General features: G+C 39.9%; 1 protein-coding gene across 1 annotated transcript in view; it reads right to left on the minus strand.

The window, feature by feature from the left end:
- Positions 1–26,084, minus strand: part of LOC127455788 (nuclear pore complex protein Nup93-like) — a 35,463-nt gene that overhangs the window by 8,884 nt on the left and 495 nt on the right. The window contains exons 2-10 of the mRNA XM_051723921.1: positions 25,647–25,844; positions 25,171–25,288; positions 8,925–8,987; positions 5,675–5,803; positions 3,707–3,781; positions 2,358–2,450; positions 1,481–1,620; positions 818–950; positions 387–544 (exon numbers count right to left, since the gene is read on the minus strand). Coding sequence (XP_051579881.1) covers positions 387–544; positions 818–950; positions 1,481–1,620; positions 2,358–2,450; positions 3,707–3,781; positions 5,675–5,803; positions 8,925–8,987; positions 25,171–25,288; positions 25,647–25,844 — 1,107 coding nt within the window. The remainder of the gene's footprint in view (positions 1–386; positions 545–817; positions 951–1,480; positions 1,621–2,357; positions 2,451–3,706; positions 3,782–5,674; positions 5,804–8,924; positions 8,988–25,170; positions 25,289–25,646; positions 25,845–26,084) is intronic.

Consider the following 26,084-nt stretch of genomic DNA (forward strand, 5'->3'; position numbering starts at 1 on the left):
GTACATAGCAGATTTACTCAACTGAATTAATAGCTCTATTCCAAATCCTAGAGAGCTGCTTCATTGCCTACTGCAATGTCTTAGGAGGCAGATGTCTAAAACGAGATGTCTTAGGAGGCAGAATAATTCTTGCCTACCCTTTGGAACAGCCTTCAAATACTGCCCTACAGAGGCAGCTCCTTAGTAATTCAGTACATAGACAAAGTCTTGTATCATAAAACAAGATTCACATAACAACCTATGGGATACATTTGACAGAGGGAGAAAGAGCAAGCTAGGTCAAGTGCACGAGAGAACGAGAGGGAGTTACCAAATTCAGAGAAGCAATAGTTCTCTCAGGATGTGATCTAAATTTCTGGGGTGTGTATGTGTATGTGTGTTCTCACCGTCGGTCGGGGCTGTTCATGTATTCCTGAAACCAGATCTTAAAGTCACCCAGCTGATGCTGTGCCCTGTTCACCACTTGCATAGCGGCAGGGTGGTCTCCACAACGCAGGCAGAAATAGATCAGAGCCCACACCGGATGTCCCTCCACCTCACCATCCTGTTACACACACACACACACACACACACACACACACACACACACACACACACACACACACACAGTGGGTTTATCTTCAGGTCACACTGCCTCCATTTACTCCCTTTTTACATTCAAGCCTGAAATAAGCAGCTTATTTGCCCATGCAAGGAGAAACCACTGCGGTTATCTAAACTACGTTGTGCCACACTGAGTACTTCACTCTAGAGTATCTGCAGCGATGGCGTCTGTGTTGCCTGAGCTGTGAGGTGTGGAGGAATTTTGCTGCAGTACCTGCATGCCTGGCAGTGGGGTCGTCAGCTTGATGTTCAGAAAGCTGCATACCAGCTGATAAGTGCCAGGTATACCGCCCAACTGAGCCTGGTGCAGGTTCCCAAATACGGTCACCATAGTGTAATTTTTATAGCTGCACAAGGGGGACACAAGCAGTCAGTTTAGACACAGGGGTTTTCATTGGATAAAAAAGTAAAAAATTGTACAGGATTTTCCAGCCAATTTCCATAATAAGCTGTTAGTTTTTGTTTGTCTCTAAACCAGGGGCACCCATTGGTGGATAGAAAATGGAGCAAGTTACATTTTATATAAAGTGTTGCATTTTAAGCCTGGCCTATATCAACCTATAGTACCTTATTAACGTATTTACATACTTTTCTGCTTGCATTGCAAAGCCATAAAAATATACATTATTGATGTAAAGAGTCATATTTTTACTCATTACAACTTAATACATTTAAAAGTGAGAGGGACAATGAAACATTTTTGAACTTTAGCTACTTTAATTTAGTTTTGGTTTAAGATAACTTTTTATTTTCTAAAAATAAAAAGGTTGACAATTGGTGGGCACCCCACAGATTTGCTGCAGACCCCTGTTGAAGACCCCTGCTCTCATCAAAGACAATGTTGCATTTCTCCATTGGTTTCTGCCCTTTCTCTCACCTGTTCTCCAAGAACTGCAGGGCTTGTCTGACGAAGGCCATCTGCATGTCCACAGACACTCGACTCTTCAGTGCGTCTTTTGCAGGAACCAAGAGAACATCTGTCATCTGTTTCACCATGAGCCACATGTCTGACACATTCTACAAACACATGCATACATTACTTTAAAAGCATCACGATCTAGCTTATTAACTCAAATAAAAATTTATTTCTAAGAGAAAAAAAAAACAAAACAAAAAAACAGGGCTGGGTGATATGGCTAAAACATTTGTCTAAATATTTATGCATTTATTCTGAAATTCCTATTAAATTGAATTAAAAATTAAAAAGGCATAAAATGGAAGAGCCATCATTTTGACCAAACAGCCATTGTAGCCAAGTAGATTCAAAATGTTTAATGTATGAACTGAAACAGTAAAAATCTAGAAAAAAATATTCAAAGCTTGTTTTATCAGTCATATTTTCAAAATCAATGCCAAAATTTCACAATTTCTGCCAGGGTATGCAAACTTTTGAGCACAACTGTAACAATACATGATAAACAGAAATATAGCCTACATATACAGTATTTTTGCTAAAACATTTGAATACATGAAAAATGCAAAAGGTGGACTTTCATTAATATTTTTGAGTGATGATCGTTGAATTTGAGTTTTAAAAACATTTGATTGAAACAGACAGTTTGAACTGATTCATGGAAATTAATCGATTTTGCCTACTCTAACAGTTTTTGATCCTGTTGTTTAAATTTGAGTTGCTAACATAGTCTTAACCCTCTCATACTTGAGACAAGGACCGCAAAAATATTAATCTAAGGAAATGTAATGGCCCTATTAAGAACACAAAGACTGAATGCTAAAGACAAAATGTGACGTACCTTATCATCCAGGCTGTTAGCCACTGAGGCAAAGAGATCTCCCAGATTGGGCTGAATATGCCCATTTACTATCTTCTCATTGAAGTTGTAGATCTAAAGACAGGAGGGGAAATGCTCATTAAGAATGGAGATGGTCACTGATTGATTGTTGTCTAAGAACAAGCTCTGGACAGTAGGATGCGCTATGATCTGGAGGTGAAGTGATGGATGACGAAAAACAAAACAAAGAGGATGAAAATGTTCAGAAGGTCTTCGAAAAAGAGTAAAAAGACAAGGATGACTCTGCAGGCGATGTGATGACACATGATGAAAGAAAGAAATCAAGGCAATAGAGAGATGACAAAAAAAGGAGAACAAAGGATGAGAGTGAGAAACAGCCCTTCCCTTTGTGGATAGATTGTGTGCTTACCCATCATGCTTCTTTCCAGCCAATCAATCTTTTGGATCAATTGTGCTTGGCTCGCAAAACACGACCCATTTATTCTTGTGTCTAGCTAACTGAGCGAGAGTAACCAAAGCCGAGAGCCAAGCGAGACTTAAATAAAGGAGCTGTGATGCCTGTGGTTTATTAAAAATATCTTAAAATAAGGGATTCATGATATATTGGTGACTATATTGATATTGTTTGTTCTTATTGTTGGCATAATTAGGTTGATATTGGAAGCAGATAATAACATGACATTTTTATTTTAACCAGTTTATTTTTTCTCCATGTCATGTTTAAAAAGCACTAAACAGTTATCCATCTTGTCTACTGCACAATACACTCACTGAGCACTTTATTAGGAACAATTGTACACCTACTTATTCAAGCGATTTTCTAATTGCCAATTGTGTGGCAGCAGTGCAGTGCATAAAATCATCCACATACGGGTCATGAGCTTATTTAATGTTCACATCAACCATCAGAATGGGGGAAAAAATTTGATCTCAGTGATTTCGACTGTGGCATGATTGTTGGTGCCAGATGGGCTGGTTTGAGTATTTCTATAACTGCTGATCTCCTGGTATTGTCACACACAACAATCTCTAGAATTTACTCAGAATGGTGCCAAAAACAAAAAACATCCAGTGAGCGGCAGTTCTGCGGACGGAAACGCCTTGTTGATGAGAGGTCAAAGGAGAATGGCCAGGCTGGTTCGAGCTGACAGAAAGGCTACAGTAACTCAGATAACCACCCTGTACAATTGCAGTGAGCAGAACAGCTTCTCAGAATGCACAACGTTGAACCTTGAGGAGAATGGGCTAAAACAGCAGAAGACTACATCGGGCACTTTATTAGGACCATAGGGTTCCTAATTAAGTGCTCAGTGAGTGTAGATGTTGCATACTTATGGCTCTTTACAAACCTGTCTGCTATAGGCAACTTCCACACTGTCCAGCGTGCTGCGTCCTGGAAATCTGACCTCACTCACAAAGCTGGGCTGTGGGGTGAACACAAAGCAAAAGCCTTGTCAACACACAAATAAGGATGTCTACACAACAAGGCAGTATTAATATTTTCTTTGAGTGTAGGCGTGTATATGTGTGCCTTTAAAAGTATAGGTTTGACAAGTGCACAAGTCTGCATTTATCTCTGAGATTTGTTTTTAATCTAAACACAGTGACCAAAGTTGTGTGAAGCTATTGTGAGGAACTTAACTCATGCTTAAGAGCACATAGCTCACGTGAATGCACAAACCTAAAATCTTCTATATGAATAAGAATTCAGCCTAAAAAAAAAAAAAAAAAAAAAAAGTGATAAAAGCATATAGTTTTTTTTTATTGAAATTGAGCTTATTTTTTTTATCCCCTAACATGACACCTAAACCTAACCATCACAGGAACCTTTTTGAATTTTACATTCAACATTATTTAGCATGTATATTGAGTCATTTTCATAGTAGAGAGGGTTGACAGGTCTCCACAATGTAAGTGATTTTAGGTTTTACTGTCCTTGTGAGGACAACAGGTCCCCACAGTGCAGGCAAAACCTAATAAACACACCCACTCTCATACACACACTCACACATTCACCGGTAGGCAAATTCCGTGAATAGCCGGGCAAGAAAGCCATTGAGGCATTGTAGTTTGTGTGACTATGTGGCAGGGAAGGGCAACTCAGGCTGGTGGTACAGGGAAGAGTGAGCTCCTGGCATAGGATGCGAACAGCAGGTCACACATGGAAAATTTAACTGCTGTTTAATAATTAAAACAGCGGGACAGCAGTCAAAAATCTCCTAGAGCATGCAAACACGCATGCATGTGTGTCCAAATACACACAAACTCTAGTCTCGTTTCCTTTACTGCACAACAAAAGACAGGGCAGGCGTAAAAACTAAAGAATACTATGATATTTTTTGTGTTTTCAAAAAGGATGTTATTGTTTGGCATATACACACTATTGTTCCACCTGAGGACACAAAAGAGAAACTTGCGTTTTTGTGTATATATTATTCAGAGGAGGAGTGCTTGTCATCTTCAATGTTTGATGTTTTCTTCATCCTTCTCTCTTGCTCACCTCTCCATTTTTTGACAGCAAAGATGAGAGTAAAGCTGCCAAAATAATCTTTTTTTTAATGAATAATACCCTCTAAAAGCAGCCAATGTCATATCATCTTACTGTCACATGACCGAATTTTTATTTTCTGCATGCTACGAACATCTACATGTAAACATCCAACAAAGAGCTTTTTACATGTAGAAATTCTATTTCTCTTTGAAAACATCTATACCTAGTGGTCTGCCATCTCTTACAAATATTTAAAAAAATAAATGTAAATAATAAAATGCAACTACCCACATAATGGTATGCAGTAACTACATAAAATCAAAATCAGGTTTTAGACAATGATCTGTCCTGTGACAGACGGGTTTGGCTCAACTATGCTCAGATTAAGGGAAACTTTGCATATTGTTAGCCAGTTCATGTTAATAATACTACATTTTAATGTTTTATTTTAAAGACGTTAAAGATTTTTTCTTCACTTGTATATGATAAACAAGTCTGGTATTGGGTTTTGGTCATCATTTAATGTCCAATGTAAAAGCAGTTGAGATACACTGCTCTGAGGTTTGAAAAAAGATGCTTAAAGAAAAGCTGTTGCCAGATAAGATTTCACTGACACCGAGATCCAGGCCACAGGCTGTGTATAACATGCCAAGAGATCTGAACACAAGCTGCTCATATGGTAAATGAGAACATTTGTACTTCACTGCACAACATTACATGTGTAAGGTTTTTGTGTGCCATCATATCATATATCATACAAGTGAGGCATATCATATCTTCCTTGTGTGTGTGTGTTGTGTTTTATGTTGTGTGTTGTTCCTCAGACCTCCACATCCTGGCTGAAGTCCAGTGCATCTTCCCCAGCTCCCAGCAGGGTGTGCAACACCCTCTGTTTCACCTGCTCCCACTGCACCAACATAGAGTCTCTGTGGTACTCCTCTGCCAACAGAAACGTCTGTGAAAGAGACAGAAGAGAGTGAGAGACAGAATGACAGAGAACGGGGTTCGGAATTACAAGAAAACAACAAGAGAAAAAAAGTATAGCAAAAACGGCAGAATAAAGTAGGGCTTGGGGGGAAAAATTATTAGAAGTATTGCAATATTTTACCTCATGATACTGTAATATTCTCACGACAAGAATCAATATTTTTGTTACATTTTTCATATCATATTTTTAGGGAAAAGGAAATTGACCACTATTTACAGCAAGTCTGTGAAAAGCGAAAACTGTAGCATTGGGTCAACGCACACGTAATTAATTATATTCTACCAAAATCCAAACTCAGAACATGCAAAGAATGTAACTGCGAAAAGCAATGAAGGCCAATAGAGATGAGAAACAACTGAGTAACAGATAATAATATCACAGTTTTGAATAACTATAAACTAAACATTAGACATGTGCCGGTATTCGGTAATACAGTTATTGTGACAATGCAGTACAGCGCGATAAAGGCTTAAGCAATTGTCACAATATGAAAATTGTATACTGGCACATACCAACTAAACCAAGATTTTATCGTATTGTGACCCAGATATCGATATAATATCTGATTCCCACCCCTAGAATAAAGAGTAATATGTAAAAGACAGAAACCTCTAAGTAAATAAATAGGTTAGTCAATATGTGACGCATAAAATAGTTAGTAGAGTAAGAAGAGAGCAGGCTGGATTTGGGAGCATGTTGTGCACAATAAGTGCTAATGGGCACAACTATCATCACCCATTCCCCCAATCCCACCCCAGCCACCGCTCCGAGGGAGATGGAATGAGAGCTGGGCCTGGGGAGCATCAAACTGGGTCTGGGCTACTAAAGCCTGGCTGCATGGAGGCCGTGCTAATGGAACTATGCCGCTATCTGGGTCTGCCTTCACGCCTACTACGGATTTAGCCCATACCCTGATTGAATCCAAAGACCTTTCGTCTATTTTACTCAGTCCCGATGGATCAATGTGAGATAATTGCGAGCATTCTAATTAAAAAAGCTTCTGAACTCTGGAGGAAGAAACTTTAGAGAAGAACGTAATGATGAAGGGAGTGAGATAATATCAGCATGACGTACTGAAGTTAATGCGAATCAGGAAACATTTCTAGAAGAAAAGACTGCGGAGGCTTCTTGTTATAAAAATAAATAAATAATATTAAAAAAAAAAACGGTGTTGCACACCTTTATTAATGACTTAAGGAACTAACTTTACCCTGGATTATTTTGCTGAGTTTAAAAAAAAAAAAAAAGCAGCTATATAATCATCCAGCAATTTAATTCATTCTCATTTAGGGTCCAAAACAAACACTCACCAGGGCCCAGTTGTTCAAAAAGTTTAATCCCATGTTTTGGAAATCCCATGTTTTGCTATCCAGTATCAGGTAATCCATCTTACTTTTGTGCCGGTTTTTCAAAGCAACAATGGATTGGATCACCATGATCCAGATACAAACTTTCCAAGATTACCAAATCCGGATTACCAGTGCTCTAAATGGGACTACAGATCGCAATGTAGGCTACTAGCTATGTAAAGAACAACAGGTAGAATAGCCAATGTGAGGTCACTAAGGTTTTTTTTTTTGGTTCAAATCTGATTTCAGAATACTTTTTTTCTTTTGAACAACCCATGTTCGAGATTTGATCCAATTCGATAGCCAAAATCTGATCAGGTTACTTCTGAACAACTGGGCCCAGGTGCCAAAGGCAAAAACAAATTGGCTTTGGTTAGTAAATAACTTAATCAACAGTACTAGGAACTGTAACATTACATAATTTGCTGAATGGTAAAAAATTATTATCTGAAGGCCTTTGCACAGGCAGGCAAAGAAAGGGAAAAAACTTCGACACACTCACCTTAAGAAAAAAAAAGCACATCTTGCTTTGTCGTCACGTGAATGTTCGCTCCAGGTGTGAATGGCTTCATAGGAATCCATTGTTTCTATTCAAAATGTTATTCGCAGCAAGAAATTGCAGTGGAAATTCGTGTTTGGTGTGCAAAGGCCTTGACTCTCACTGATGTAAGGGACGTATTCAAAGCCACATTAATAGTCTACTAAAAAACCTTCAGTCAAGACTCACACATCTGACAACCTTTTCCTCAGTGGAAAAAAAAAAATATATATATATATAAGGAACAAAATAACAATGCACCTTCACGTTTATGTGATAGGTGCCGTTATACATGTCCGGGATATCCGTAAATTAATCTTGCTGAAGTGCTTGGAAAGCTCTTCATGAACCAAAAATTTCACCACAGACATTTTGTCACGCAGGGGCCATCTGTATCGTGAGGTTAACACCTCTTTCCTCGGTGAGGAAATTGTCCTTGGTTCATTTGTACACTGACATCCCTCCTCAGTGAGAGGTTTGATGTCTAGACTGAGGGGATATTGACCTGACAGAGGGCAGCTCTCTTCTGCTGAGAGTGGGATAATAACAACAGGTGAAAGGGCCTGTTTTTACCTCTCTGACAGTGGCTGAAAAGGCAATAATGGGAAAAAAAAAAAAAAAGAGCATTGACCTGAAACGGAGAGAGCTACAACCTCTGGCAACCCCCAGCCTGTCTATGAAGAGAAAGGAGTCAGCTTTATGGAAGTTGACAGAATTGCAAACAACAGAAATGTCTGAGCAATATAGGATGTAGTGCACTTAAAATTTCTCAGGGGTCTGACAACTTGTTACCAATTAGCCTAATTTTGCTGTTTGTGATTACAGGATAAAGATTTTTTAAAATCATTTTACAGAGATTGCACTCACAAAGAGCAATTGCTAGTCTACATATTTAAGATAATATTTTAAAGCGAAGTATAACTACAAAAATGGATAGTAACTACAGAAATGTCCATGACTTTTTAAGATTTTATCAATTTCCATGACTTTTCCAGGCCTGGAAATCACAATGTTTAAATTCCCAGATAATTCCAGGTTTTCCATGACCACGGGAACCCTGATTACTAAAAGGTAAGGTTTCTGGGACGGTTTAGTGCATTGATAAATACACTGGATAGAAAGAGAGGATGTTTGATAGATTGAGTGGTACGTGAATAAATGGATATAGATTGATATAGATGTGGTGAGGAAAGACACTCACCCTGCAGCGTGACTCCTCGATGGCAGACAGCAGTGCATTGTCTCTCTCGTTCTTCAGAAAGCCCTGGAACAAGAGACACGGCATGGAGGTTAAACGTACTGCAACCTACTTTCCCTTTTTCTGCATTCAGTGCACACGCCCTCTCTCCCTTCCTTTCCCTCTATACTTCCTCCAAGACGAAAGTGCCACAGGCCAAAGATGGAGAATTGCCATCATTATCACAATCACTGCTAAAATGAGCTTAGAATCGACCCTGTGCAACACTTTCAGTATGCTCGCTCAAAATGGCAGCTCTCGACTGGTCAGAGCTGGTTCAGCAAAGCTGTGGATCTACACTACGTTCTGGAGTGTTTTAAAAGTTCTGTGAATGTGAGACAACCCGGCTTGACGCAAATATACACAGTAGTTTACGCAGGGCTCCTGATGGATTTGGAAACGTGTAAATCTCAACTACATGTGCAGGGAAGAAAATCTGCTTTTATATAGTTTCCATCAAGCCAGACACCACCCAACCTTTTTGAAACACCCGCTATGGCCTCATATTACACTGACAAACCCAGTTAAAACATCAAAAAAGCCTTAACCCTGGGTAAAATGTTATGCATTACAAATTATGAGGTAACAGCTGCTTATATTTAATTATGGGCCATCAGTCTCCACATCTCGGTAAAATATCGGCACAGTCTTGCCTAGAATGTTATCTTCGTTAAGTCACAGATGGAAAATGCACACATCAGTAGCCTCCACGGATCTAGAAGCTACATTTAGAAATATCTGGCTACATTCAGAGTGTGCAGCTATAGCACCCTGTATAGATGTACAATGAACACTAGTACTTGATGTAAAGATTTAGCTTGGTAACAAACATATAACAAACGTATTCAATTTAATTAAACTGGGCAGAAAGATACCAGCAGCTGATCCTGAGGACAGAGAAGTCACTGGAATGATACGCAACACACACTCCGAATGGGGGTTGGGAGAGGGAGTGGTACATGATAGAAGAGTAGAGGAAGCTAGTTCTGTTGGGTTTGGTTGATCATCAGACCACTGAAAACCCAATGTTGAAGTACTGAACATCAGTTGGAACATCGTTTTTTTACCATCATAACATCAGTGATTGAGTCTATTCTTATATTTCTCTCATCTCTAGTTAGATATGTACTAAATATGGTCACATTATCAAACACCACGCCCCTGTTAAAAAAACTACGCCATAATGTCGTTTCCTCCTAATTGTAAACCACACACACCTACTGCACGTAGTATTTCAAGATGTTTCATTGACATCATCATTAAATAGTTAAATTTTAGCAATAGAGCCACCCAACTCCATTAACACCCCCCTCTTCTCTAAGTCTTCAGGACCGTGTTGAAGCCTGTCAACCCCTCCCCCTAGTGATCTTCCGGAGATCGTTCGACCCCCATCACTCCATCCACACTGATTGACAGCTGTAAATTAGGATTTAATTATTCTGATTTGAGGAACGATAAGTCTGAATGACACATCTAAATTAATGAGTGGAGCTGATGGATACAGAGATGAAGAGGCAGCATTGAGGGGGTTGGGTTGTGGGAGCAATGGAGCTTTGCAGGACTAACTGCTGACGATTTTGCCAACGTTTCATACTTAGCAAAGACTAATTTAAACAATCTCTTGCTGAAATCCCCCCCATCATATTTCTTGCTCAGTCACTGTGCCTCTAATCTCAACCCCTAGTAACAGAAGATAACAGCGCCCCCTTAAGAGCTCTGTGAACCATTTCTACCTAGTTTAAGGAAATGGACACATTTACATGGAGGGATTTGTGTCATGCCTTAGGTGGGAACATGCTTACAACACACAGTGAACTGTGTAACCACCACATATGCAATTTTCCACACATATTCAGTTAAATCAGAAAAAAAAAGCTTTTTTAATTTATACCAAGGAACATGTAGATCTGAATCTGGTCTAAGTCAAAACCATTATCATCTGACCACGGTGAAATACAAATGTGTGACTAAAGGAGAAAAGCCCAGACTACCATTAAAGCAGCTAGACAAAGAGCAGATCACATAGGTTGAAAGGGGAGGTTACCGTAACACATACACGTAAGTGGCATGGATTTCTGGAAGATTCAATGTACAGCAAATATTAAGTGAGTTTGATTTGGATTAAAATGGTGTGCAAATCACAGCACGGTGAACAAAAGACAATCATTACAATATAAAGCGACTTTCAGAATCTTATAGTGCATATATACATGCAACATTTAACAAAGCAGTACATAAAAAAAATTAAAAGTACAGTACTTAAAAAAAAAATAAAAGAAAAAAAAAAGAATTCTGATTCTGATATAAAATTCATACATGTTCATGATGCATACCCATTCTTGGGTGTGTACTCACATTTTAAAGTCACCTTAACAATTTTAAAGGTCCAATGCAATGCACTGATAATGGCAATCACAGTTCATGTAACATAAGGCGAATGTAATGCAATATATATCAAGAACTATGACACAGATTGGCATTGAATGCACAAGCTGGACAAAAGACAGGCATACATGCTCTAACTGAATAAACAATGTTCAATTTGTAATAAAATACCTCTTTCCAGATCTGCCGCAACAATACAGCGGTAAAATTCTATAGACATCCTTTTCTTTTTCATTCCCTTTACTTGTGAACAATGAGAAGGCGTAAAGGAACCCCACCCAAACCCCACCACTTCCTGTGTGACAGATAAGACTTCATGTTCCTTCTCCTCATCCTCGCAATCTTCAACCCCTTGTCGAAGGCGTCAGTCTCATCTTCTGGGATAAACTGCTTGGAAAAAGCGTGTTCGTGCATTTCACCAGTGTAGATGCGAGCATGTCGAATGCGTGTGAAAATGCGAGTGTGTAGGTGATACTCACTCATGCTGTTGCTTAACCTGCTGGCAAAGTGCTGCCAGGAGGTGAAAGTATCTGGAAACTGTTTGCCTGTCCTCTGCTTGTTCCTTCTTCATATTCTGCAGAAGTGGGTCAGTTCATTTCTAGCGCGATTCTGACCTCCCTTACCAGAGGCCCACACTGTGTCCGCCACATGCACTCTTTACCCCACGGCGGCCCAGTGGTCTGAACCTAGATATGAGCCATGAGCAGGGTTACTGTGGGCTGCTTTATTGTCGGAGGAGGAGCATACCAAGTCAGCCCACAGAAATGGGGGGGAATCCAAGGAGAAGCCATTATTCAACCTCAGCCATGTGCTGTGCACCATCAGCCATCCACCCCTCCTCCACTGACTCTCCTCCAGCATCACTGCCAGCCTCCTCTTTCACTCTCACTCATTTCTTCATTTTTCTAAACATCTCTGCATCCTTCCTTTTTGCTTCCTCCTCCTCCTCCTGGCGCAATGCAATTATGGTAATGGATTTGTTTCCCCCACTCTCCTGATGGCTTTCGACATCCTGTCCAGAAACTGGGCTAATAATCCTCTTAAGGGTCATGTTAATGAGGAGAGTGCAATGACCAGAGAACAATTCCACATGTAGAGCTATTTACAATTATCATGCACCTACCATTGCGTGTGCTTAGATAACGCATTGCTTAAACAGAAACGAGTGTGAAGAAAATAGAGTACGAAAGAGCGATCGAGGGGCGTGGATGGAAGAAAGCGGAAGTATAAATTAAAGAAAAAGACAAGATGCACTGCCCAGTTTTCCTCCATTTTACCATTATCACGGGTAGTCTATCCCTATGTGCATCTCCTCCTGTCTGCCCATCATTTCAGGCATTTCACCTTTTCGTGTGCAGCTCCAGAATAGAGGGACGTAAAGCGAGGGTTCCTGTCTTTGATTGTCTCACTATTATGAAGATACAACAAAAAACATGCAAGCTTTATTTAGGTAACAATCATACATGCATGTTTGAAAAAGCATAATGCTGCACATTTGCCCACACACGCAAATGTATAAAGCGAGAGCAAAGGCAGGAGAGACTATGCCTCATCAGCAGTGTGCATTTCCTTTGTCTTCAGGCAGGCAGCTCCGCAGCCTTATGGAGCATGCACAATATCCAATATACAATTTACACACACACTACCGCTGCCTCACAGGGTTCAGGCACATCTGGTTGTCTCAGCGTGCACATACACACAATGGTAATAGTGCATTTGTGAGCACGGCACCTGTAAAATATTTTTTTTTAATTTGATAGCAGGTTTAATTCTGAACGTCTTATCAATAGAAGATCGATCTGAGCGAGGCGTAAAAGAGGCGATACATAACGAGAATGATGTTGAATGAAAGCATCTACACAAGTTAAACAATGAAAGGAACATTTTAAACATTATAACCCTTAGAGTCAATCATAGTTGTACTGAGAAATGCTAAAGAGATATGTGCACGCGCGCACACACACACACTCAGACAGGGAGGGAGGTGACGAAAGTGTTCATAAGTGCACTTCCAGTAAGAGGCGAGCTGCACTTTGGCAGGCCCAACACAAAATATGTCTGACGAAAAGAAAAAGAAAAAAGAGGAGGGAGGGATATAGAGATAGAGATAGAGAGAGAGATAAATGGAATGAGAGAGAGAGAGAGGGAGAGAGAGAGAAAGAGAGAGAGAGAGAGAGAGAAGCAGAGGAAAAGACGGGTTTTGGTAGGCTGCTTTGAACCTTCAGGAAACAAAAACCAAGTTTCATTACACTGATGAGTCAACACCCAGTTTCCATCCATAGCAATCAAACAAGGAAAACACATATATCCTTATGGCTAGAAGTAAGTAAGGACATCGTTCATTTGATTAGACATCACCCACAAGCTTTTGATGGGTGTGTCTGTGTGGTGTTCGGGTGATGTGGTCTCAGAAATTTTATAAACTTCACTAAAATATCTTTACATTGTGATAACATCATAGACCTGTGTATATTTTTGGGTCAACTGTCCCTTTAATACTCACCCTCATGTGTTCCAAACATTTTTCTATAGAACAAAAGAAGGTGTTGAAAAAAGATGTAATGAAAGTGAATGATGACTGAGGCTATTATGCCCTCACATTCCACCTAAGAAATGTATACAGGTTTGAAACAACATGAGTGTGAGTAAATTATGACAGAATTTGAATTTTTGGGTGAACAATTCCTTTAAATCAGTACAAATGATGCATGACAAAGCCACTAGGATCCATCAAAGCTGATGTTATACATCTTCTCAGACATACTAAGTGATAGTCTACTATAGTAATGGCCTTGTGTCCTAGACATATTTAAAATGGCATGTCATAATGCTGTTATCACAATTATCAGCCTTCTGTCACTCTCTGAGGTATCATGCGTGGCATTTATGCTTTTGGTGCTTTTGAACCAAGTCCACTGCTTGAAGCCTCAGAAAAGTTGGCAAGGAACAACAAAGTGTAGTGGAACAGTTGCAAACAGCCATTAGCAATTAATGAATGCAGATTTATATAGCCACTTCAACTATTTCTGTGTCCATTGTAACCACTTAATTACATTTGTCATGAACAATGAGTTTTAAATGCAGATTTCAATTATATTAATGATGTTAACTAAATGATTGCAATGTTTGTTTGTAAGTACACATCCTGAGAAACAAACAAGGCAAGTCATTTATCACACAACCAGAGGTTGCTCTAGAAAAAACTCCTTAGTCTGTCACTCTGACAGACTGAGTTGTAAAATGTCCCTCGTTGACATACTTGTTTGTTTTTATTACAAACGCACAAGGGCTGCATTCAGGGGAGTAGCATGCTTTATAATGGTATATACCAGGGGTCGGCAACCTTTATGACATGGAGTGCCATTTTTTATTTTCCTGGTCAATGGATGTGCTGACGCATGGGCATGTATATGATTTTCCAAAGTTTGAGTCCACTTGTGAAAATGTTTCTATTTTGCATTTTTCTAATTTTATAGTTTATTTTTCATTACAAATTATATTATCGCGGGCCTGGGTCTGACTACCACCCCTGGAGTCGCGATTCCAAATCCAGGGCGTGCTGAGTGACTCCAGCCAGGCCTCCTAAGCAACCAAATTGGCCCGGTTGCTAGGGAGGGTAGAGTCACATGGGGTAACCTCCTCGTGGTCACCATAATATGGTTCTCGCTCTTGGTGGTGTGCGTGGTGAGTTGTGCGTGGATGCTGTAGAAAATAGCGAAGCCTCCACGTGCTGCGAGTCTCCGCGGTAACGCGCTCAACGAGCCACGTGAAAAGATGCGCGGATTGACTGTCTCAGACGTGGAGGCAACTGTGATTCGTCCTCTGTCACCCAGATTGAGGCGAGTCACTACACCACCACGAGGACCTAGAGCGCATTGGGAACTGGGCATTCCAAATTGGGGAGAAAAAAAAAAAAAACACGAATGATATTATCAGCATAACAGTTTGAGTGAAAACCCGATGGTTATGATATGATCATGATCCTGCATGTGAATTTTCACAGAACATCTTGTGAAAGTGCTTTAATGAAAGAAAACTTTTGTAAAAATGAGTTAACACTGTTAATGTCACAAATTTGCTTATTTGATTACTGATCACGAAATTGTGTGGAAATTTATTTAAATTATGTCATACTACTTTTTTCAAAATCAGACAGAGGGGTAATTACTGGCACGCAATCAACAGTGAGAGTGGAGCAGGCTATTTTACTTGTATGAAGTTTTTCGCACCTGCATTCCAATCTACATCTTGATGTAATCCTTCCTCACGATCACGCAGCGTGTTTTCATCAGCTGAATCGGAGGCTACATTATTAAAGTATGAGGAGACTCGCGCTGCGCATGCAAGCCATTCACGCATCACAAGCCGATCAACTATTTAGCCCTTTTCGGTGAATCACACCTACAAAATCCTAAAACTTTATTTTAAGGTTTAATTTATATTTTGAATAATATATATTTTGCCATGTGTGTTTTTTTAAATCCCACAATGTGGGTTTATGTTCAATGTCATTTTGAGTGTGACCATGTTTTAAGGAGGGTGTACCTGATTCTGGGTTGGAAATCTCAAGGATTAATAGTGGTGTTTTCCTTATTACATCACATGTTCTGAAAGCAAAAATAAACGAAACACAGAATGTAGGCTGTCATCCGTGCAGCGTGACTGAAGCAAAGCGGGCACGTTTACTTAGTGATTAAGCGTTGTGCGAATGGCATGTACAAGCTGCACGAGTCTGTGGGGTATACTGCAGTCTCGTCACATTTTAACTTTTTATTCAGTCTCCCATTCAGCTGATGAAAACATGCTGCGTGATCATGAGGAAGGATTACATCAAGATGTAGACTGGAATGCAGTTGCGGAATTTATATAAATAAAATAGTCTACTCCTCTCTCGTCGTTGCTGGCATGCCAGCGTTAACCCTTCTGTGTGCCATAGATTGAAAATATAAGAAAATATGAAAAAAGTGCATACATGCACAAGTTCAAGGATATTCTACAGTGTGTATTATATCAACATGCAGTGACATGGATGAAAAGCACACACAACTGAAGTTCAGTTTTTATCAGTTCACTGAAATAACTGAGAATTCTGCTCTACAAGTAATGTTTCGCTTATATTAAATGTAAATATAATTGGCAGAAATGATTCACTGCTTTTTGAGCATATGCTTTTTTGCACTTTATCACGCAGTAACACACTGTCATGATGATTGATGTATGCGGTCATGAAACCAGAAACCATCCACTCAAAACAAATAGCCAAAAAAGAGACGCATATTACCAGGTGTAGGCTAGGCAACTTCGTCTGTCCACTTGTGATCTGATTGCCCAAAACGATCTTTAATACCAGGCAATAAACAGAGTGCACACGTGCACGCACACACACACACGCAAACTTATGCATTAGGTTAAAATGGTTTTGTTGTTTCTTTTTTTATCTGTCAAAAATGACAGACAGCATTTGGAATTATCCGTCAATGTTTCAAAAAATCTGTAAATGACAGAGAATTTTTAGTTAACGCAACCTCTGCACACGACTCTTTGCTTGGCTCATGTTTTGCCACGTCACTTCTTTTGGCCATCAGGTCTGTCTCTCTCACTTACACATGCACTTAAAGCTGAAGTCAATAATCACACATTGATTGCTACAGCAAAGCCACGGCTTGGCAAATTGACGTATTATAATCCAACCCACAGTGCACAATATATGATTTTCAACAGACCTTTGCAGCCTTCCTTAGGAACCTGCCTCCATAAATGCTTTTGCTCAATCAAAAAAACAAAACAAAAAACAGGATATGTATAGGGTATGGTACACAAGAAAAGCAATGACATTGTGGATGTATTTTAAGGCCTACCTTCAAACTCAGTGCCTCTTTGCTTGACATCATGGGAAAATAAAAAGAAATCAGCCAAGACCTCAAAAAAAATTGTGGACCTCCACAAATCTGGTTCATCGTTGGGAGCAATTTTAAATAATACGCTTAAAGACACAGTTAACTGGGGAGTCGGGTGATGCCATGCGAAGGGCAGACATGTGAGAGACAGCTCTGTGCACTTTGCTAATTTTTTTTTATTATTTTCATGATATAATACGGTAAAATTCAATAAACCCAGTTACACATTTGCTGTTTGAGGTAAACATGGCAAAGAAGTCAAAATCCTCGGGCTCTGGAGACATTAAAAGACACTTACGGGTTCAAGATGAAAGCCCAGACAGGCCTGTGGACCGAGGACTCGATTTGGATGGCGCGGCAGGAGAAGGAATCCAGCGTCAACTGTCCAACATGTCGGTGATGTTGACAAAGGTACTTGCGGACTTGGAGGATCTCACTGTTATACGTCGATCGATTATGGTGATGGAAAATTCTCTGAGCTAGTCACAAAAGTGACAGATGTTGAAAAACAAATTGATTATTTGGAGTTATCAGAGAGGAAATTAGCCGCTAATCCGCCCGCGACCGAAGTTGATTTGGAACGTGTTCTTGAAAAGCTTGAAGATCTTGAGAATAGAAGCCGCAGGAATAACATTAGAATTGTTGGAATTCCTGAGCATGAGGACGGCAGAGATATGGTGAAATTACTAGACGACCTTTTCCCGAGTCTGCTCGAAATAACAGGCCACAAGCTGGAAATCGAGCAAGCTCACAGAGTCCCAGCTCATAGATCTGCTGAGGGAGGAAGGCCCCGATCGATTCTGGCCAAATTTTTGAAATCATCCTATAAAGATCTCGTGTTGCGCCAGGCGAATAGCAAAGGAAATCTTTCTTGGAAGAATTACAATATTTTCTTGTTCCCGGAATTTGCGAACTTGACAAGAGAGAAACGCGATCGGTTTAAGGAATGCAAGAAACTCTTACATCAGTGGAAGATCACTTTCGCTCTGCTGTTTCCAGCCAGACTGAGAATAAACACCAAGGACGGCAGCAAAGTATTTACATGTCCCAATCAGGCAATGTCTTTTATTGAAACAATGGGTGAGTAACCATTGGGTGTTTTTCTTGTGAGTGGATTGACTCACTGTACGTACTCTGGCTTTCGGAGGAAGCTGGGCACCATTTCTGTTTCCTTTTGCGTTGGCTCTGCCGAGCGGCTGGAGTTTGTTTTGTGGATTAACACTTTTTTCTTAAAGAAACTTTTGCATTGACGGAAGATCACTTTTACAATGAACGGATGACCGCAAAATATCTACATGCCCACACAAAGGATGTCTTTCCTAAAGTTGGCGGACTGTGTAAATCATGGGATATACTTTTATGCGGCCTCCGAGTGAACTGACTCTTGACCATCCGAGGAACCGGGATGCATGTTTCGTTGCCTTTGTGCTGGTTCCGCCTAGTGGTTGGAGCTTGTTTTGTTAAATAACATTACTTCGGGACAGTTATGGATGAATCTGTCAGTTCCTTGTGCTTATGCCTCCTGCTGGCTGGAGTATGATTTGTGGAGTATTTTCGTGGGACTTTGGAATGATTATGTCATCTGCTGCACTCATCAGCTGGCTCACTGAAGATTCGTTTGTATGTCCGAGGAAACCAAACGGCTTTATATCGGCTGGAATTTGTTTTGTGAAGGAACACACCTTTGAGACAGTTCTGTGAATGAGTCTACATGTTCTTTGTGTTTATTCTGCCTATTGGCTGGGATTTGTTTTACAAAATATTTGATGTTATGTAATTTTGCCTTACAAATTTGTGAGGCAAAATTGAGCAATCCGATGGCAAAGTTGTCACGGGGCTCTCATTGGCGTACATGGACTCTTTGAGTTTAAAGGGATTGACGCCGGTTGGCGCTTTCATGCGTGGGGTTAATGCGCACATTTTTCTTTTTTCTGTTTGTTTTGTTCGGGGGGAAGTTCTGGGTTTTATTGTTGCATTGATGTTGAAATGTGGTCTTCATAATTTTGTTTTTGGCACACAATTTATTTTTTCTATTATATCAAAATGTCAAATGTTAATATGAGTGCACTATCTCTCTCAACGTGGAACGTGAATGGGTTGGAGCACCCCATAAAAAGAAGGAAGGTTATTTCTTTTCTTAAACGTAACAAATATGATATAGTGTTTCTTCAAGAAACACATCTTTCCCCGCAGGAAGCTGAAAAATTTGGGAAGATATGGGGTGGACATGTTTTCTTTAGTGTTGGCTCAAGTAAGACCAAGGGAGTCATTATATTGGTAAATAAACATTTACAATTCAAATGTCTCAAACAGTTTAATGATAAATTAGGAAGAGTCATTATTGTTTTAGCAGAAATTCAGGGGCAAAGTCTGATTTTGGCTAATATTTACACACCTAACGTTGATGATCAGGGCTTTTTTATAGATCTTGAAGAGATGTTGCAAGCCGCTGGCACCCCTCATGACATAATTTTGGGAGGAGACTTTAATTTATGATGGACTCAGTCCTTGATCATAGTGAAGCAAAAGTGTGTAAGCCCCCTAGAACAAAATTTACGCTTCACAGGATGTGTAACAATCTCGGTCTCACAGATATTTGGAGACTTTTGAACCCATCTGGTAGAGACTATACATTTTTTGCATCAGTCCATAAGATTTACTCTAGAATAGATTTTTCTTTTATATCCAAATCCCTCATTTCATCTGTTGTTGATTGCTCAATTGGAAACATTTTAGTCTCAGATCACGCCCTGGTGAGTTTAGAGGTGTTGCCACATACGGAGAAAAAGAAATCATATAGTTGGCACCTTAATGTGTCCCTTTTGCAAAATCCTGATTTCCCGCAAATGTTAAAGACTGAAATCAGTGTTTATATGGAGACCAACTGGTCCTTGGTATCCTCTGTGGGCGTGGCTTGGGACTCATGGAGTTGGAAGGAAATATTAAAAGTGCAGAGGCAGAGCTGAAGCGCCGTATGTCATCTGATGGCCTCAGAGAATTGACCCGATTGAAATATAGATATAATACTATTCTGTCGCAGAAAGTTGAGTTTTGGCTATTCCGGGCAAGACAGTCATACACTGAGTCGGGGGACAAAGCAGGGAAGCTTTTGGCTAGATATATAAAGCAGAGAGTCTTCTTCTACCATTCCCTCAGTGAAATCTGCTGGTGGTGAAATATTCACCTTGGCAATTGATATTAATAATGCCTTTAAAGAATTCTATCTTGATCTTTATAGTTCCATGTCTTCGTCTACTGATGAAGATATTACAAACTTTGTGGAACAATTAGATCTTCCTAAACTGAAGACTGAGCAAAAAAACGCTCTTGATTCTGAGATAACCTTGGAGGAGCTTGACGAGGTAATTAAGTTCCTACCTACTGGCAAGGCTCCGGGGCCAGATGGTTTTGCCGCAGAATTTTTTAGATCCTATGCTACAGAACTGGCTCCAATTTTGTTAGAAGTTTATACTGAATCATTAAAGAATGGAAAGCTTCCCCCAACCATGACACAAGCCCGGATCAGTCTAATTCGGGCTTGTTACCGAAGTTACCGTCCAATCTCCCTGATCCAACGATGTAAAAATGTTGTCAAAAATTTGGGCCAACCGATTAAGTTATGACATCTCTTATACATATTGATCAGGTGGGGTTTATTTGGGGCCGCAGCTCTTCTGATAACATTAGGCATCTCATCAATATCATGTGGTCAGTAGCGAATGATCAGTCTCCGGTCGCTGCCATCTCACTTGACGCCGAAAAGGCTTTTGATATGGTAGAATGAGATTATCTTTTTAAGATTCTGGAAATGTATGGGTTCGGGAGTACATTTATTGGTTGGATTAAGTTACTTTATAAACACCCTGCAGCAGCGGTACAAACAAATGGATTAATTTCAGATTATTTTACTCTGAATAGGGGCACTCGGCAGGGTTGCCCTCTTTCCCCATTATTGTTTTGTCTTGCCCTGGAACCATTAGCAGCCACGATAAGAAAGGAGGATGATTTTCCGGGGGTGATTACGGGAGGTGTGGCGCATAAGCTTCTGCTTTACGCAGATGATATTTTATTATTCATCTCCGATCCCACTAGATCTATGCCTTGCCTCCACAGAATTATTAATTCCTTTTCCAAGTTCTCAGGATACAAAGTCAATTGGTCTAAATACGAAGCTTTGTCTTTGACAGCGTACTGTCCAGTAACGGCTTCCAGCTGGGTGCCTTCCAGTGGCCCAAACAGGGCATTAAGTATTTGGGAATTTTATTCCCAGCAAATTTGTCTGATTTAGTCAGAGTTAATTTTGATCCCTTAATAAAAAGGTTTTCGAATGATGTGGACAGGTGGGCTTCATTAAACTTATCGATGATTGGGAAAGTTAATGTAATTAAAATGAATTGTATTCCAAAATTCAACAACCTGTTACAATCTCTCCCTATAGATGTCCCCCTCTCTTATTTCAAGCAATTTGATAGCATAGCGAAGTCCTTCATTTGGAATGGTAAGCGTGCCAGGTTAAACTTCAATAAGTTACATAGGCCGATTGACAAAGGTGGGTTAGGCCTACCCAAGATTTGATCAGATTGGATTGTGAGGGGGGTTAATACACTCGGTGACCTATATGAGAGTAGAGTATTGAGACCTTTTGAAAATTTGGTTCAAAATTTTGGGATTCCCAGATCTCAATTTTATAAGTATTTACAGCTGCGCCACTTACTCTGCACTGTTTTTGGGAGTGGCACGAACTCCCCTAGAGCGGCAGATACTCTGGGAGTGGTGATTACTGCTTTTGGAAAAGGTCATGAGGCATCAGTGTATTACTCCCTGCTAATTCAGAGTCTGGGGGACGGAGCTTTAAATTCCCTCAAAAGATTATGGGTGGAAGATTTAAATTTGTTTTTGGAGGAGGGAGTGTGGGCTAGGATTTTTAAAAACGTCAGGTCTGCATTTAGAGATGCAAGGGTGCATCATATGCAATTTAAGATTCTACATAGATTAAATTGGACCCCTTCTAAATTGTATAGGCTTGGTCTTAAGGACACACCCACCTGCTGGCGATGCAATTTAGAAGATGGAGACACCACCCATGTTTTGTGGGGGTGTCGTAAGATACAGGAGTTCTGGTTGAGGGTCCAGAATTTTATGGCCGACCTATTGGATAATCGGACCCCCAGGCTCTGTATTTTGGGTGACGGGGCAGTCATTGATGTAGGAGATATGTACATGAAGAATTGGATCGGGGAGGGACTGTGGAGAGAGGCGTAGTTTGAGATGTGTATGATTATTATAGATTTTTAATTTTATTAATTTTTTTCTGTATGTGTGTACTTATGTGAGACCACGAGGATGTTCGTAGGGGGTCAGGTGGGGTTGTTGATTGGGGAGGGGGAGAGATAGTAATGGGAGTTAAATGTTAATTCATTGTATATATGTTTTGTTTTTCTTTGTCATTTCTGTGACTGAAATAAAAATGTTAATCTTAAAAGACACAGTTAACTTAGGGTGCTTTCACACTGGCAGTTTAGTTTGAAACAGAGCAAGGTTCGCATGAAAAATTGGTTATGTGAAAGCTGTCATGCGGACCGGGGAGCGCACCATGGTACCGAACCTGAGACTACCTGTAGGAGGTGGTCTGAGTTCGGTTGCAATGGAACTGTAGCGCGATTCGCGTGAATGTGAAAGCAACTAGGACTCGGGTGCGCACTCGTTCAGGAAGTAAAGTAACCAGTGCATGCGTTTTAGCCGATGACGACATCTATCTATCTATACACCTTATAAATACTATATATAAATACTATTATAGGTTATAAATATAGGGTATAATAGGAGATGACATTGGCGATAACTTCACCTTGGAGACGAGTGTAAGCGTGCAATGTAAACAAAGATGCAAATGAATTCCTTGCAATCAGCTGTCTCCTCAAAAAACGCAGTTTGCAAGCAGCAGCAAGCCACCTTCCACTGGACATCTGATGAGTTACACCATGAAGCGCACATATACGCAGTTGTCGTTCACTCTGCTGTGCATAATGGCACCAAAATAACAAAAAGTATGATGAGTTGCTATGTGTTCTCCATGCGTGTTCGTGATGACGTAAGATGAACGCAAATGGACCGGGGTTCGATAGAATTAAGTGAGTGTGAAACCAGACCAAAGCTGCGGGGGGCACCGGGAACAATCACACTTGGAATCGGACCGCAGCAGACGTGCCCAGTGTGAAAGCCCCCTTAGTGTATGTAAATTCTGACGCACTGGAATTGTTATGTAGTCAATTAAAAGTGAAACAATCTGTCTGTAAACAATTGTTGGAAAAATTACTCTTGTCATGCACAAAGTATATGTCCTAAACGACTTGCCAGAACTATAGCTTGCTAATATGAAATCTGTGGAGTGGTTAAAAAATGAGTTTTAATGACTTAAACCTAAGTGTACGTAAACTTCTGACTTCAACTGTATAGTATGCATGCGGAGCGTATTTTTGTGGGCTATCATGATGAGCTGCTGTTTTCAGCTCTCAGAGCTCCATGCAGCACTACACACAAACAACATCTCAGCTGTAGATGCTCGATATGATAGTTCACTTACAACATGCATTGAGAACGGCACCGGAGGAGCATTTCACCAGATTTTGAATAAGCAGAGCATTAAACTAATGTGAACTAGGCTATATAAACACAATCAAAGGATTTACAGATGTGTTCCGCCAAAATAAAAGCCAGAATTAAGAACTTAAGAAAGCTGAATTGTATAATTGTATTGTATAATAACATTCTAAAAGTTAATAAATAATAATAATTATTATTATAGTGCATTTAGCTGCTGCATTATCCAGTAGAGTAGTTAGTTTAACAAATATGGTATTGGATCGGTTTCGGACGATGCAGAGAGTTCATGTATCAGAATCGATTCGGGAAAGAAAAAGTGGTATCGTTGAATTCCTAGTAGGAATTCACACTTCGTCTTAAAATTATTCTCTAACATCCAAAGTAATTAGTCATCAACAAAGTATCCTGAAATCTAGAAAAAAATAAACACATCAAGGTGCATTATCAAAAAAGCAAGCTTGCAATATTAGCTCATAAATATTTGACAAGCACATTTGTAAAGGTGGTATAAAGCTTGCCTAAATTATACAGTACAGACTGAGCTTTAAATGTCTATGTAATAAAATGCAAAAAGAGAAGAACAAAGAACAGAAAACAAAAAATTGCTGAATGCTAATGAAAACTGATGCCTTCTGATCATATCAAATGTAAGGTAAACTACTGTAACACAGATCTTACTACACTCTGAAACCAAACAACCACTTCGCTTCATCCCAACCCCAAAATACACATAAACTGTCCACTGAAAGGCAAATTAATAATACAGCTTATTTTCCATTAATTTCTACCAGTTCTAACTATGCCTGGTTTAAAAACATGTCAAACAATTCAACTGGTCCAAATACATACAGATAATTAGAGCACACAGACAACTTGTTCAAACAACTACTGAACTGATGATGTTACACAACTGCATCTTAGTGGCTGCAACAGAGAGATGTAAAATATGAAGTATTAGCTGACCCACACAGAATCTGCATCATAAACTTTCCATAGAAACCTCTACAGATTTACGCAGTCTTTCATTAAGTTCTACAACTATACAAGTTCTTAGTTTTTTTCTTTATAATTAAATATTTTAACTAATCTGATTATGATTTCAGCGACCAATGAAAGTGTAGTACTCTTACTTTACCACGCTTAAATCTATTCTGTAGAATTCTGCATGTTTTCCCCAAAAATCAATGCAGGAAATGCACAACAAAGTCTGCAGATCTCATCTGGGCCTGCACCAGGTTCAGGCATAAAGGTGGGAGGCACATCAAATCTAGAGTGACTAGAGTGCAATACTGTCCACATCCCACTCAACTGAAGCACGTACTAACCTGAATATCAGTGTCTTTGACTGGCTCAAGAGGCTCAAATGTAGTGGCTGCACTGAGGCTTTCCAGACGTTGAGAGATATGGAAGATGTCAAGACCCCGAGAACCCAAGAGGATGGAGCTGAAGAGAACAACAACAGAAAAGCAGTAAGCAGCATATTGACTCAAATACCTTCAAATTAAGGGAAAATTGAAGGTGCATTCAGAAATTTTTCCTCTTTAAAAAAAGTTTCCTCCTGAAGAAACGACTAGTAATCATGAAATATAAGTATAAAATCATGACCTCTCACATGAGATGAGCACTCCAGTCATATCAGTAATCTTATAAAAGCTCTTTTACTCTACATGGAGAGGGTCCCCTCATGGGGGGCTGCCATGTAAGCATCACATCATAAACAAAAAAATACTGAGTGCAACTATAAAGTAATGCACTACTGCATAGTCAAACATCTTTTGTCCACTGCAACAACACAACTCACGCTTTTACGTCAGCTGTGTCTTGAGAGGTTCTAGTGAGAGTGCGGGAACGTAGTCGCTCTCCCGCCTGCTGGATCTCCTGTAGGTTTCGCTCAACGTGGGGCAACTCAGAAACTGCCTCTGTCTCTGCTGCAAGCTGTTCTGCTTGCTGCAGAAGTTCCCCAAAGCCCTCAGTGTCCATGTCCAGCAACCTGTTCCACCTGACAGCAACAGAAGAGTGCTATGTTATTATAAATGGTGGTGTGCACATCATTTGCATTCAGTATGTCTTTCCCTGATAGAAACAACCATAGTTTCCACCAGATTTCTATCATAACTAAAGTTCTTGTTAGTACAATGAACTCACCACTGTTTTCAACAAAACAAAAACGTCTTGTACATTTTGAGGATCCTATATTAAGTTAATTATTTGACAACAGTAACAATAACTGTAGTGACTA

Source organism: Myxocyprinus asiaticus, chromosome 18, assembly GCF_019703515.2.
Source record: "Myxocyprinus asiaticus isolate MX2 ecotype Aquarium Trade chromosome 18, UBuf_Myxa_2, whole genome shotgun sequence".
Taxonomy (NCBI): Eukaryota; Metazoa; Chordata; class Actinopteri; order Cypriniformes; family Catostomidae; genus Myxocyprinus; species Myxocyprinus asiaticus.